The following is a 14,328-nucleotide window of genomic DNA, read 5'->3' as shown; positions in this document are numbered from 1 at the left end:
CCGTAGGTAGATACAGGTGTCCTTTAGCATTAGGTAGAGAGAGGTACCCTCAGCTAGAGGTGCCCCCTACTGAAGGGAGATCTCATCAGTGGAATACTGAGAGCAAGGTGAGTAACCTCATGTACGATCAACTCGAGACTCTGCATAAGGAAGGAGGAGACATTAGGGGAGGGTATTGAGCCACCTTTCCATCTTCAGGTGCCTGTAGGCACGTGTCTACAGTGCCTTATGGTAAATCTGGCCCTGCCTTTCAGTTTGATGTGTTGCATATGACTGTGCTTAGTGTGCTAACAGATCGTTTTTTACAGGAAAGAGGGACAGCTCCGACAAGACGAGCTCAGCTGTGATTTCCACACCAAGTCTTCCTCCAACTATGGCGTCACCATCTCTAACCTGTGTGTTGGTGCTCCTAACAGTTTCTGGTAAGTGAAACTTTACACCATAGCCTGATTCGCTAAGCTAATGGTTTGCCAAGGGCTGGCACTACTACCATAGGGGCAACTTGGTTAATTGCCCTTGAACCCCAAACCAGCTGCAGCCCCCCCATCACCCCCAACGTAACTATGGTCCCCTGGGCCTCCCAGAGACTTATTGCGTAATAACATGCGGATGATCATGGAGGAGAGGTGCCCTTGCGAGAATGAGGTCAGGAGTGCACTGAGCAAGGACTGGCAGAGGAGAGTGCCCAGCAGGACTGGTAAGACTCTACTTTGCAGAAATCTCTGCGGGGGCCCAGGGGACTATAGGTATGTCCTGAGAGTTCAGTAGGAAAATGACTTTGACAAATATTCACAAACAACACTGATTACCTACAGGGTTGCCTTGCCAACTAAAACAAGGCGCAAATAGGCTGTCTGTACTTTCTCTGTGGGTGTCCATTCTTTTAAAGAGACCTCAGCTCAGCCCAGAACCTCTAGTGCCTATGTCTGTTTAGTGTGGCACAGCACCTTTAAAGGGACTCAGAGTTGACCAATTAAAAAGATTTTATACGCACCTGGGGCTTCTTCCAGCCCCATCCGTCCAATCGCTCCCATGCCGCCGTCTTCCGCTACCCGCAGCTTCGGGAACCGGGACCCGTCACTAACGTCAGTCGAGGCCAGGCAGCTACACCGGAGAAGTGCGCCCTCTACATATCTCTCCAGCGGCTGCTGGAGAGATACGCAAACAGCACACTTCTCTTACGCTAAAGCTCAACACACACCATACAATCTTGGTTGTACAGATTTACCAATTCTATGTAGTATAAGGGCCAACAGATTGAAAATACCTTGAATGATTGATTGGATAAGCTCTTATACTACATGAAAGTGGTAAGATTGAACAACCAAGATTGTATGGTGTGTGTTGAGCCTTAGACTGGCTCCAACTGACGGAAGTGTTACAAATATTCTGTTGCTCCATGCTGTCACTAGCCAAAAGCACTATATATTACCATATATTTATTTTGCATTAAAGGCTCCGCTCAGATGAAAGTCCACCAATCCCACCACATGTCAGCAGCTGAAGGAAGCTCCGCCACAATTGGCTGCTTTGTTGAAGATGAGGACATTCAGCACCTAAATGTCCAGTGGTTCAAACAACTGCCGGAGACTCCACCCACTTTCATCCTCCACCACTCAAATGAGAGCACTATTCTCTGGGGAGGATCCTACCAGGACCGCGGCCAACCAATCAGAAACAGCAGCAATGCTCACTTCCTGCGCATCACTAACATCACCACGCAAGACAGTGCCCTCTACTGGTGCGTGTTGACTAAAGCGCCTAATGATCACGTCTGGGGAGATGGTACTCAGCTCAGCATTTATGGCGGTAAGTTACTTGCACTTGATTTAGGTTCTCCAGGACTGTAGTAGATAATCAGAAATGATAAATTGTCCAGCAAACTAACCTGGATTTACTGTAATAAAAACAGTCTGTTATTGGGTGGGACATGTTTGCAATCCAAGTTTGGATCATATAGTTTAGCAGTGGCGGCTCCAGGAATTTTTTTTAGGGGGTGCTATGCAGGTGCTGGAGCAATTTCTGGGGTAGCTGACGACCTGCAGCGCGCGAAGCGGCAAAAAATGGGTGTGGCTACAAATGGTCGTGGTCATGCCCGGATGAGGGCGGGGCTAACTGTAATTTAAAGTGAACCCAGGGTGAGAGTGATATGGTGGCTGCCATATTTATTTCCTTTTAAACAATTCTAGTTGCCTGGCAGCCCTGCTGATCTATTGGCTGCAGTAGTGAACTGAATTACACCAGAAACAAGTATGCAGCTAATCTTGTCAGTTCTGACAATATTGTCAGAAACCCCTGACCTGCTGCATGCTTGTTCAGGGTCTATGGTTGAAAGAATTAGAGGCAGAGGACCAACACGGCAGCCAGGCAGCTGGTATTGCTTAAAAGGAGATAAATATGGCAGCCTCAATATTATTCTCACCTCGGGTTCCCTTTAAAACGCAAAGACAGAGGGCCCAAGTCAGAAGACCTCCTCTCCCGACTTCCTTGTGGCGCGCAGCTCCCACGATCCTCTTCCTTCAAGTGACTTCCTGCCTGCAGCCTGCATTACCCGGCGAGCAGGGCTACGGGAAAAATGGCCGCCCGAAGCCCTGCACTGCAGACTCCAAGCCATCTTACCGTAGCCCTGCTCTGCTGCTTCAGGCTGCCGCTGTGAACTGACTCGGCGTCTCTTAGACGCCTGAAGTCAGTTCACGCCAGGGGGTGCTTGGACAAATTTAGGGGGTGCTTGAGCACTCCAAAGCACCCCCCTGGCGCCGCCACTGTAGAGGGCGGCAGTGAATTCACAGCTGCATGATTTCAGTGGTGTGCACAGATATCCACATTAGGGATGCGCAAGAACAATTCCGCAAAAAGCCAAATCATCCTGCAGCGTGGGGGAGGAGCTGGTTTTGTTTGCGGGAGTTAACTCAGCTAAGCATCTGCTTCACTTTCGATATGTAGGTATGTTCATTGAGATTCCACGGAATTTAAATTTCTGCATTTCTAATTGGAAATCCCAGAAACTCTGTAATTCAGTCCAAGCACAGGTCTCGGAAGCATTGGTGATCAGAGAATGCAGAATTTTTCTGCCAAAAACGGATCACCGCGGTCATTTTAGACCAATCAAAAGACTTATTTCCTATTTTTTTTATTTCCATATTTCCGAATTTTTTTTATTTTTTTTGCATTCTCTGATGCCAAAAATGGCTAATAAACTACTCCTCGAAAATGGGGAAAATGGAAAATCGGAAAAAATCTGAAAAAAAAACAGATAATCAGAAAAACAAAAATTTGCATTGGCGGAAAATGGGATTTCCACGGAATCGGAAATGGGCTTTTATGACCATCCCTGCCGATGTGTTCCATGCTGCGTTCCATCATCTAACACTTCCTCTGAAAAAGCAAAAGTTTTGCTTTAGAAGGCAGAAGAGTAAGAAGACGGAACAGGGCATGGAGTGCATCAGAAGGGAGGTGGTGACTTAGGTGAGTTATATACACTAGTCCGTACAACAGTCCCAATTAGTTCCTAGAAACAACAGTCCCACAGCTTCTTCAACAGTTAGATTCAGTCACAGATATAATAATGTACTCTCACCGACGTTTGTGGCTGATTTAATCACAGAACACAGATCAGTCTTTTCAGATGACTCTCACTCCAGCAGTCAGCCTTCTTCCTATGTATGGCATAAAGACATAAATGGAACACGACATATCGTAATCCTGTTTTTCCTTCAAGCAGCATTCCATTCACCAACACCTCCTTGTGGTGCACATGTAAGGTGCACACTGTGTTTAATAGTCAGGTAGAATACCCGCTCATCAGATTTAATGGCTGATTCATCCACAGATCAGCAAAGTAGACTTAATTAGATCCTTCACAGTTCACACCATCCAGGCTTCCTCTCATATGTTCCTCAAATAAAAGTGGGATAGACAACAGTGTAATCCAGTATAGACAAATCACCTAATCATCACTTCCTTACAGTGCAAGGATGTGCACACCACCACACGTTCCCCTACAAAAAGTCAGTGCACCCTTCCACAGTGATCCCCGTCACCAGATTAGTAAAAATGCAGGCTCACCGCAACACTTGCTGACCAGTCGGGATCAGCATACAGAGCATTTTCTCATAGAGAATCCACAATCTCCAACGTTAAACTCTCTAAAAAGAACTCTTAGCAGTGTTTTCTGTTTAGAGAGTTTAACGTTGGAGATTGTGGACTCTATGAGAAAAAGCTCTGTATGTTGATCCTGATTGGTCAGCATGCCTGAGACCAGGGCCGGCGCATCCATAGAGGCGAGGGGGGCAATTGCCCCAGGGCCATAGAGCCTGTGGGGGCCCCCGGAGGTGCCCCTACTTTCCTCCATCTATGGTGATCCATGAGAGTGGGGATGAGGGGATGGGCCCCCCAAGTTACTTTTGCCCCAGGGCCTCATTGTAGCTAGAACCGGCCCTGCCTGAGACCACCGCCAGTGCTGGATGCTTGTAGGTGGCTGTAAGCGCCCAACAAAGACACAGGAATGGCTGATGCAAAGGCCAGGTGCATCTCAAATGCAGAGGCCAGGGGCGTAACAATAGACCCTGCAAGGGATACAGCCGCAGGGGGGACCAGGAGCTGCAGGGGGCCCCATTGGGGGAGAAGTTTACTTTCCCTGTCCTGAGAGACTGACAACTATGGGCATGGAGAGAGAAAAACGTTCTGCTCTCTGCACAATTGTTCTGATGACTGCATCTGCTCAGTCACTGATAAGGAATCATACAAAGTTTTACAGACAAAGATTTGTAGACAGTCCCTATTCATTGTTCAGTATGGTCTTGTGTACAATACTGCTCTACCCCCAATCTCTCTACCCCTCCCTAAGTGTTGTGTACTGTAGTGATGCTGGAGAAGTCTGCAGAGCCAGTTCTGCTCCATCAGAAGTGGACAGAGTGAGTGTAATATGAAGCTGAGACATACTTGTCTGTCAGTTTTCTGCATAGCATATGTGTCTGTGTGAAAACATGCATGTTTTATCACAGAAGCCAATGTAATTGATAGAGAAACTGGGCTCCATTCTCTAAAGCGTGATAACTTCTATTACAGCAGTTATCACGCGATCTGACGTGTGCGACGCCTTGCGCACGTAAAACATCACTCCGTGTGATAAGCAGAGGTTTGATAAGGCGCGCTTGAGGCAAACCTCCGCTTATCACACAGAGTAATGTTTTTCAGATCACGTGATAACTGGTGTGATAGCAGTTATCACACTTTAGAGAATTAAGCTCAATGTGTGCAGTGCTTGACTGCTGTCTGTTTTTATCTGCAAGGGAAAAACACATTGAAATGTGCACTAGCCAACTGAACTACATTGGTTTATAGTTTACCTGTGCAGACAGCCCAAAGTTTCGCAGGGGGGCCCAGTGATTTCTAGTTACGCCCCTGCTAGAGGCCAAATACTAGAGGACTCTAGTGGTAGTAAGGTATCTGCTCTTAGTGTTTGACCTCTGCGTTGCGTCACACATGGGCCCCCCGGGACTTGGAGGATTAAAAATGGAGTAGCCGGAGGGGAGAGAAGGGGGGGGGGAGGGGAGGGGGCCGAGATTTTCAAAGAATTTATGATGAAATCGCTTGAAAATCTGTTTGTAGTGTGTGGAGGGATTAAAACAGATAGATCCCTCTCTGATCATCAGATAATGATCGGAGCGGGATCTATCTGTTGGCCATATTGGCAGCGGCAGCTCTAGCTTAAAATTGGGGGGGGGGGGGGGGGGGGACAAAGGGGGCATGATGGCTGACTGGCGGGGCCCACTTCGTTGATCAAAATCAATGTTTGTATGGTGAGCATTATTTTTTGCTTAACCACCTTAGCGGTAATGACGAGCTCAGCTCATCCATTACCGCCGCAGTGGATATCTCCGGCCCCTGTGATCATTTTTTTTTTAATACACGCAGCTAGCACTTTGTGGGGTATGATCGCCGATTCGCTGCTAGCAGCGGCGTAAGGGAGCCCCCCCCGCCCAGACCCCTTGCACAGCCTGGCCAATCAGTGCCAGGCTGCGCTATGGGGCTGGATCGGACCCCCCCCCCCCCCCGACGCCATGATGTCGGTGACGTCATCCCGATCGTCGACATGGCGGCGAGAGAAGCTGAGCAGAAAATCCCATTTACAACGGGATTTTCTGCTTGCTGTTAAAAGCCGGCGGCGATCGGACTAGAAGGGCAGATGGGCCCTCTAGTGGTGAATCATGTAGCTAACTTTCAGTTAGCTACATTGGTTCAGCAAAAAAAATTGAAAAAAAAACTGTCCACACACCACCCTGGCAATTTTAATGTAACGCCAGGGTGGTTAACTCAGTTTATAAAATTAAGGCTAACTAGTTCAGCAATGATAGGAACCAAATGATAATGCTATTATGGAAGAAAAGTTACCTACAGTTGTACTTAGCTAGTTTGCTGGCATGCTTTAATCCTTACTTTGTTAGCAAGCTGCTCCTGTGTGGACAGATCACAGACAAATCATTCCAGCCCCCAGTCTGTGTCTGATGACTCTACAAGCAAGGGGAGGGGGAAGAGGCAGGAGGGAGAGAAACACTGAGGTTTTTTTTTTGCATACCCTATTCTGTTCACAGTACGCTGCTGGAGCTTAGAAACAGTTAAATCTATGTTACTGAGCGAGGGGGGGTGGGCACTCAGGGGGGCACAGTGATTGCCCCAGTCTAGCGCTGCCCATGCATATCGATCAGTGTACGCTTTATACCACTTTTACACATACAAACCAGCCTTCTAGAGTCCTTAATGGGATGTAGTTACACAATATCTACTACTAGCGGGCAGCAAATCTACATATCAAATTTGAAAAGCAAAATTTATAAAGTCAGTGGGAAAAAAAGTAAAAAAAAAATCTTGCAAAAGTATTATCTGAAGAGCAAAAGGAAAGCATTCCACAAAATACAGTTGAGGTATACAGTACAGCCAGGCCGGTCCTTCCATGATGCCAAGTGAGGCATCTTCCTCAGGCGGCAGAAGTCTGGGGACAGCACCAGGCAGAAACAGGAAGTGCCTGGCCAACCTATACTGGGGGTAACTGTACCTGGCTAACCTATACTGGGGGCAACTGTACATAGCTACCAATGCTGGGGGCAACTGTACCTGGCTAACCTATACTGGGGGCAACTGTACATAGCTACCAATACTGGGGGCACCTGTACCTAGCTACCCACCAGGGGCGTAACAATAGAACCTGCAAGGGAAGCAGCCGCAGGGGGGCCCCGTCCTGAAAGACTGACAACTGACAAACAGCTTTCTGCTCTCTGCACAATTGTTCTAATGACTGCATCTGCTCAGCCACTGATAACGAATCATACAAAGTTTTGTAGACAAAGATTTGTAGACAGTCCCTATTCAGAGTGCAGGAGGAGGGGGCCCCATCCAAAGTTTTGCAGGGGGCCCAGTGATTTCTAGTTACGCCCCTGCTACCCACCTATAATGAGGGTGTTTTTGGGGAGCCTCACCGCAGCTATAATGTGCAATTTGTGTGGGGTGTTGTGCGATCATTCAAATTCAGGGTGGGGGCGCATACTCACAAGTTTGCCAAAAATTCTAGAACCGGCCCTGAGTACAGCATAATAAGGTCATGTTCTGTTAATTATAACAGCCAGGATAATTACTGAGATTGTCATCTCAGAAAAATAAAATGAAAAAAAATGTTGATGCTTCAACAAGCAAATAATAATTTAAATAGAAAAAAAAAATGATTAAGAGCTAATAATGGAAATGTGTTGAAGATGACAGCAGAAGACAGTTTAATGACTTTATAAGAGCATAATTACAGGCTGAAAAACTTCTCATTTGATTATTAAATTTATTAGAGCCTGGAGCGACGAGTGCAGAAATAGCTCCCGTATAAAATACATGATCCTAACGCAGCATCGCCCGCGACTTTCTGGAGATCTCTGCAGCTGGGAAGGACTTAACCACTTGCCGACCGCACGCTTATAACGCGCATCGGCAAAGTGGCAGCTGCAGGACCAGCGACGCAATACTGCGTCGCCAGCTGCAGGCTGATTAATCAGGAAGCAGCCGCTCGCGCGAGCGGCTGCTTCCTGTCAATTCACGGCGGGGGGCTCCGTGAATAGCCTGCGGGCCGCCGATGGCGGCTCGCAGGCTAAATGTAAACACAAGCGGAAATAATCCGCTTTGTTTACATTGTACGGCGCTGCTGCGCAGCAGCGCCGTAAGGCAGAACGGCGATCCCCGGCCAATCAGCGGCCGGGGATCGCCGCCATGTGACAGGGGACGTCCTGTCACTGGCTGCACAGGACGGATAGCGTCCTGTGCAGCCCCGATCACCGGGGGGACAGGTAGGAGAGGGGGGGGGGTGAATGTCGCCGCGGAGGGGGGCTTTGAGGTGGCCCCCCCCCCCCCGCAACTAGCCTGCCCACCAGAGCGATCAGACCCCCCCCCCTGCACACTATCCCCATAGGGGGGAAAAAAGGGGGGCGATCTGATCGCTCTGCATGAAACCTGATCTGTGCTGGGGGCTGCACAGCCCACCCAGCACAGATCACAAAAAATAACGCTGGTCCTTAAGGGGGGGTAAAGGGTGGGTCCTCAAGTGGTTAAGGTGGCCACACACTATACAATTCAAGAATTGCAAACAATTTTTCTGACTGATTGTAACATTTAAAAAATATAACCTATGTACCACACAAATATGTTACATTTTTCCCCAATTATGATTACTGGGGTGTGTATATTAATAAATTGACAATCTAACACACACCATACAATCTTTAGAAACATTTTAGAAAAATTTCCAGCATTCCGGATCAATAAAAAAAAAGAAAAATGTAAAACTAGATTTTTCAGTCAAATTTTTTTTAAAAAAAAGTTTTCGATTTTTTTGGGAATTTTATCAAATTGCCGTAAAATCGGATCATTTTATTGTATCGTGTGTGGGCACCTTTAGCTGTGGTCAGAGATGTATTTAGATGTAATGGGGCCCTAGGCAAGGTCCTTGTGGTCCTTTTAGTAAGCTGAAGTGAAAAGAGGTCAGAAAAGGTGTCAGGTGAGCCCCTTGACAGCCACTAGGCCCCAAGCACCTGCCTAGGTTGCCTGGAGGATGATCCTGCTCTCGCTGTGGCCCATGGTTGGCAATTGGCTCATTTATTTGGGATACGCCATTGCATGATTGTGCATGGAAATGCTCACAGGCGTATATTTGTTCATAAATATTATAAATGGCTTTTCCCCTGAATCGCAGTAGATTTCCTTCGATTGCTGCTCAAGGCTATGTACACACGTTAGAGGTTTGTCCCCGGAGACAATTGTTTGCGACAGCCTTGTTAAATATCTGGCATCAGTATAAGTGTTCCTGGCCAAAGCCAGGCCGAGGCAGAGGCGAGAGAGACTCCAGCCTCAGGGCGCAGTGTAGGAGTGGGCACACAATTCTCTCAGCTATCATTCTCCTATTGTGTTTGAAGCAGAGAGAAATAAGAGAAGGGAATACATGGCAGTGACTGCAAGACAGATAACTAGAGATTAAGGTGTTGGGGACCCTGGGGCGCCTCTTAGTCTAATAGCAATCAGTGTGTGACAGCTGGGGTGGGAGGGATGGAGGAGGGGCCTCTTAGTGTAATAGCAATCAGTGTGGGACGGCTGGGGTGGGAGGGATGGAGGAGGGGCCTCTTACTCTAATAGCAATCAGTGTGTGACGGCTGGGGTGGAAGGGATGGAGGAGGGGCCTATTACTCTAATAGCAATCAGTGTGTGACGGCTGGGGTGGGAGGGATGGAGGAGGGGCCTCTAACTCTAATAGCAATCGGTGTGTGACGGCTGGGGTGGGAGGGATGGAGGAGGGGCCTCTTAGTGTAATAGCAATCAGTGTGTGACGGCTGGGGTGGGAGGGATGGAGGAGGGGCCTCTTAGTGTAATAGCAATCAGTGTGTGACGGCTGGGGTGGGAGGGATGGAGGAGGGGCCTATTACTCTAATAGCAATCAGTGTGTGACGGCTGGGGTGGGAGGGATGGAGGAGGGGCCTCTAACTCTAATAGCAATCGGTGTGTGACAGCTGGGGTGGAAGGGATGGAGGGGCGCACTTTGGTGTCTCAGCCTTGGGTGCTGGAGGACCTTGTCCCAGCTCTGTCCCTGGCAATGGCATAACTACTGGGGAACAGCCAGTGCGTGTCCAGGACCAAAGGGTGCCCTGCCTAGTGTTCCCCTGGTAACCAAAAGCATAAGTTACCTGTAACAACATCAGGTTCAGGGGCGTAACTAGGGAGGAGGCAGCCCCTGTGACTGCAGGGGGGCCCAGAGGTGTGTGTGGGAGGGGGGTGGGAGGGGCAACTACCAACCTTCCCTTTATCTGATACTCCAGATCTGGTGTTTGTGTGGCTACACATGTTATGGGTGTGAAGATCCTGATGGCCACACTTGTTTTATGATCCTCGTAAGATGGGCCTTCAGACTGTGCGGGACACCAAGAAGAGGCAAAGAAAGCGGCCATATCAAAGTTTTTCTGGGGGGCCCCTAGATTTATAGCTACACCCCTGATCGGGTCCTTCCACCGCTTTAGTGCAGCAGTCCTCAGCAGTAACATGTCCCAAAGCCATGCACACAAATAATATGCAGTTCAGTTATTCCCCACACCAACTGACATGGGCCTCAATTCACTAAGCTTAAAGAGGAACTCCAGTGAAAATAATGTAGTAAAAAAAAAGTGCTTCATTTTTTACCATAATTATGTATAAATGATTTAGTCAGTGTTTGCTCATTGTAAAATCTTTCCTCTCCCTGATTTACATTCTGACATGTATTACATGATGACATTATTACTGTGGGCAGGTTATGTAGCTGTTCCTAGCTGTTTTGGCTGTTAGAGACAGCTGTAAACAGCTATTTCCTGTCTGTGAACATTGTTACATTGTGGCAGTTTGCCCAGAGTACCTCGGTACTCAGAGCTTCTTGTGGGAGGGGTTTCAGCACAAAATCAGTCATACAGCGCCCCCTGATGGTCTGTTTGTGAAAATCATTATATTTCTCATGTAAAAGGGGGTATCAGCTACTGATTGGGATAAAGTTCAATTCTAGGTTGGAGTTTCTCTTTAACTCCTGTCTTTAATAACTCTTCTGAGCTGTTTTACAGTTATCACAATTATATCACCATGGTGATAACTGTAAAACAGCTCAGAAGAGTTATTAAAGACAGGAGTTAAGCTTAGTGAATTGAGGCCATGATCTGTCAGGATCAAACAAGCAATTAACCACTTCAGCCCTCAGTCATTTTCACTTTATGCATCCGAGCAATGTTCACCACCCATTCATTAGCCTATAACTTCATCACTACTTATCACAATGAACTGATCTATATCTTGTTTTTTCCACCACCAATTAGGCTTTCTTTGGGGGGTACATTTTGCTAAGAGCTACCGTACTGTAAATGCATTTTAACAGGAAGAATAAGAACAAAACGGAAAAAAAAATCATTATTTCTCAGTTTTCGGCCATTATAGTTTTAAAATAATACATGCCTCCATTATTAAAACCCACATATTGTATTTGCCAATTTGTCCCGGTTATTTCACCATTTAAATTATGTCCCTATCACAATGTATGGCGACAATGTTTTATTTGGAAATAGAAGAGCATTTTTTCCGTTTTGCTTCCATCACTATTTACAAGCTTATAACAAAACAAAAAAAAAAATAGAAATATTTCATCTTTACATAGATATTTAAAAAGTTTAGACCCTTAGGTAAATATTTATGTGTTTTTTATTTTTTTTATTGTAATGTATTTTTTTTTTATTAAACATTTTATGTGTGTATTTTTGGGAGGGTGGGATGTAAATAGTGTTTTATTTAGGGAAATATTTGTGTAGTGTAATTTTTTTTTACTTTTAGATGTAGTTTTACTCTTTGGCCACAAGATGGCAACCTTGAGTTTGTTTACATGACATCACTCTAAGCATACAATGTACGCTTAGCGGGACATAGACTCAGAAAAAGCGAAGCTTCCGAGGGAAGCTGTCGCTTTTTCTGCGGGGGAGAGGAATCAGTGATCGGGCACCATAGCCCGATTCATTGATTCCTGGGCTACAGAAACCGCGGCCGGGAGTGCGCATACACACGCACGATCGGCCGCGGGAGCGCGCGGGAGTGTGCATGTCCTCCTTGACGTTTAAATACGTCAAGGAGGACAAAGTGGTTAAAATTCCACGGCGAACCAAACAACTTGTGAGTTTGGCCAAAATATAAGCAATATCAACATAAGCAACAGGCTGCATGCATCACAGCAGCTCAATAAGTGAGAGCTCTCCGTGTAAACACACACCCTCAGAAAGCAGATTTAACACAAAGGACCCATACAGATATAGGTGTCTTTAACCCAGATAAACTTGTACTCATTGCATAATTGTGTTCCTTTCATATAGTTTATAGGACATTCCTCGAGCCAAATACTTTTTTTGTTTGTTTTATAACTCTAATTCCCAATAAACTATAAAAGCCTTGCCCACAGCTTCTCCAGAGTGCCTTGGCACTCTCTGACTATTGTAGCAAGGGCTTATGGGAGCTCAGTCTGGGCAGGAGGAGGTTACTAGCCAGAGATTTCAGAGGCAGAGGGGAGGAGGGAGGAAGAGAAGGAAGTGAAGTTTTTTTAGAGACAAAAGGCTGGAGATGCTATCAGCTTGCCTGTGTGTAATGTGACAAACAGAACTTGGCCGCTCTCAATGTATCACAGGAATAAATAATCATAAACTGTTGAAGCTGTTTGCAGCTAGATTTGCTGTGTAAACTATCTAAACTTTAGATAAGATATGTAGACAAGTTACTTTTTATAGTTAGTTTTTCATCATGGATGCGCTTTAAAGGCAACATGCCGCATGAAAGCATCCTGTTTTACTCTATAGGACCCAGAGCCTTCCCTCTCCTTTGGTGAGTATCTGTTTTTTATTCTTATTCTCACTTCAGACTAGCATTAAATGTATTGAAGCGGATCTGAGATGAAAATCTAACTATAACAAAGTAACTTGTCTATATATCTTATGTAAAGTTTAGATAGTTTACATAGCAAATCTAGCTGCAAACAGCTTCAACAGTAGATGATTATTTCTTCCTCTGATACAATGACAGCAGCCATGCTCTGCATGTGATCACTTCGACCAGGCAAACTGCTCTGCATCTCCAGCCCTCAGCCAGTGAAAACTTCACTCACCTCTCCTCCTCTCTCCTCCCCTCTGCCTCTGAAATCTCTGGTTAGTAACCTACTCCTCCTGCCCAGACTGAGTTCCCATAAGCCCTTGCTACATGGGTCTCAGAGTGCCTAGGCGCTGGAGGAGCTGTGGGCGAGGCTTGTTTAGTATATAGGGAATTAGGGTATTAAAACCATTAAAAAAAAGGAACATAATTATGCAATGAGTACAAGTTTACCTCGGATCCACTTTAATCAAAGTATTTTGTTTTGTGTTCGCTTTAGGTTTAGTGCTTAGCTTATTTTTTTTATTTTCTAAATTCTGCAGGTGAAGAGGTCCAACAACCTTCTGTATCTCTTCTAACCAGTCCGCAGTCTCCAGCCAGCCCACAACTTCTCTACTTTGTCTGCTCAATAAACAATTTTTACCCACCTGTTATCGAGGTGACATGGAAGCTGGATGGCCAATCTACCCCCGTAACTGCTTCTACAGGACCCTTCTTGTCAGAAGAAAACAATTCATACACCATGATCAGCATCCTGGAGCTCTCAGTGCATCATGGGAAAAATCTCTCCTCCGTTTCATGTGAAGTTCGCCATGATTCCTCCAGAACTCTGATTACAAAAGATTTCTTTGACTGTTACAGGGGCACATAGGGACTGTAATGAGAAGCTCTGTGGGAACCAGCAAAATGTTATTCTGCATCATATTTTGTTGTATAACGGGGATACAGGCTATTTGCAGAATGTTAAGGGCTAGTTTCTAGAATGAAACAATCGTATGTTCATAGAACGATGTGCAAACTGTGGGAACAGTAATGGGCACCTACACAGCCCCAGAAAACATAGAGGAGAGTCTTAGTAAGGATTTTTTTAAAAAAACATCTAAATGTACATAGTAGCTGTCCATATGTGCATTATTTTCCTAGGCCAAAGAAGTACCTAAACTGATTGCTGCAAACCACTTCACAGTACAGGAATTTTCTCTAATGAAGGAAATGGGGAGTAGTAAGACACATTGGACCTGATCCTTTTTCTCCAATTTTTCTCCTAGGTAATATTTTTACATCTTATCAATAAAATACCATTTAAGCCACCAGCAAGCAAGAAAGAAAATATATCAGTAGAGGTCTTGTCAATCCCAGGATAATTTATCATACATCTGCTTCACCAAA

The 14,328-nt window shown here is 45.9% G+C and overlaps 1 protein-coding gene across 1 annotated transcript; it reads left to right on the top strand.

Annotated features, from left to right (window-relative positions):
• The first annotated feature begins 359 nt into the window (after positions 1-359).
• On the top strand, positions 360-14,033 carry LOC137528530 (immunoglobulin lambda-1 light chain-like). The gene is made up of 3 exons (XM_068249852.1): positions 360-422; positions 1,456-1,809; positions 13,482-14,033. The coding sequence occupies exons 1-3, from the start codon at positions 374-376 to the stop codon at positions 13,808-13,810; spliced, it is 732 nt and encodes a 243-aa protein (XP_068105953.1). The 5' UTR covers positions 360-373; the 3' UTR covers positions 13,811-14,033.
• Positions 14,034-14,328: the final 295 nt, after the last annotated feature.

This window comes from Hyperolius riggenbachi, chromosome 8 (assembly GCF_040937935.1).
Source record: "Hyperolius riggenbachi isolate aHypRig1 chromosome 8, aHypRig1.pri, whole genome shotgun sequence".
Taxonomy (NCBI): Eukaryota; Metazoa; Chordata; class Amphibia; order Anura; family Hyperoliidae; genus Hyperolius; species Hyperolius riggenbachi.
This window is presented reverse-complemented; position numbering and strand designations above follow the sequence as displayed.

Bases quoted from the DNA above. Each gene is read 5' to 3' on its own strand.
- LOC137528530 (XM_068249852.1), top strand. From the start codon at position 374: ATGGCGTCACCATCTCTAACCTGTGTGTTGGTGCTCCTAACAGTTTCT. The intron at 423-1,455 runs GTAAGTGAAACT...TTTGCATTAAAG, and splicing joins GGTGCTCCTAACAGTTTCTG to GCTCCGCTCAGATGAAAGTC. The intron at 1,810-13,481 runs GTAAGTTACTTG...TAAATTCTGCAG, and splicing joins TCAGCTCAGCATTTATGGCG to GTGAAGAGGTCCAACAACCT.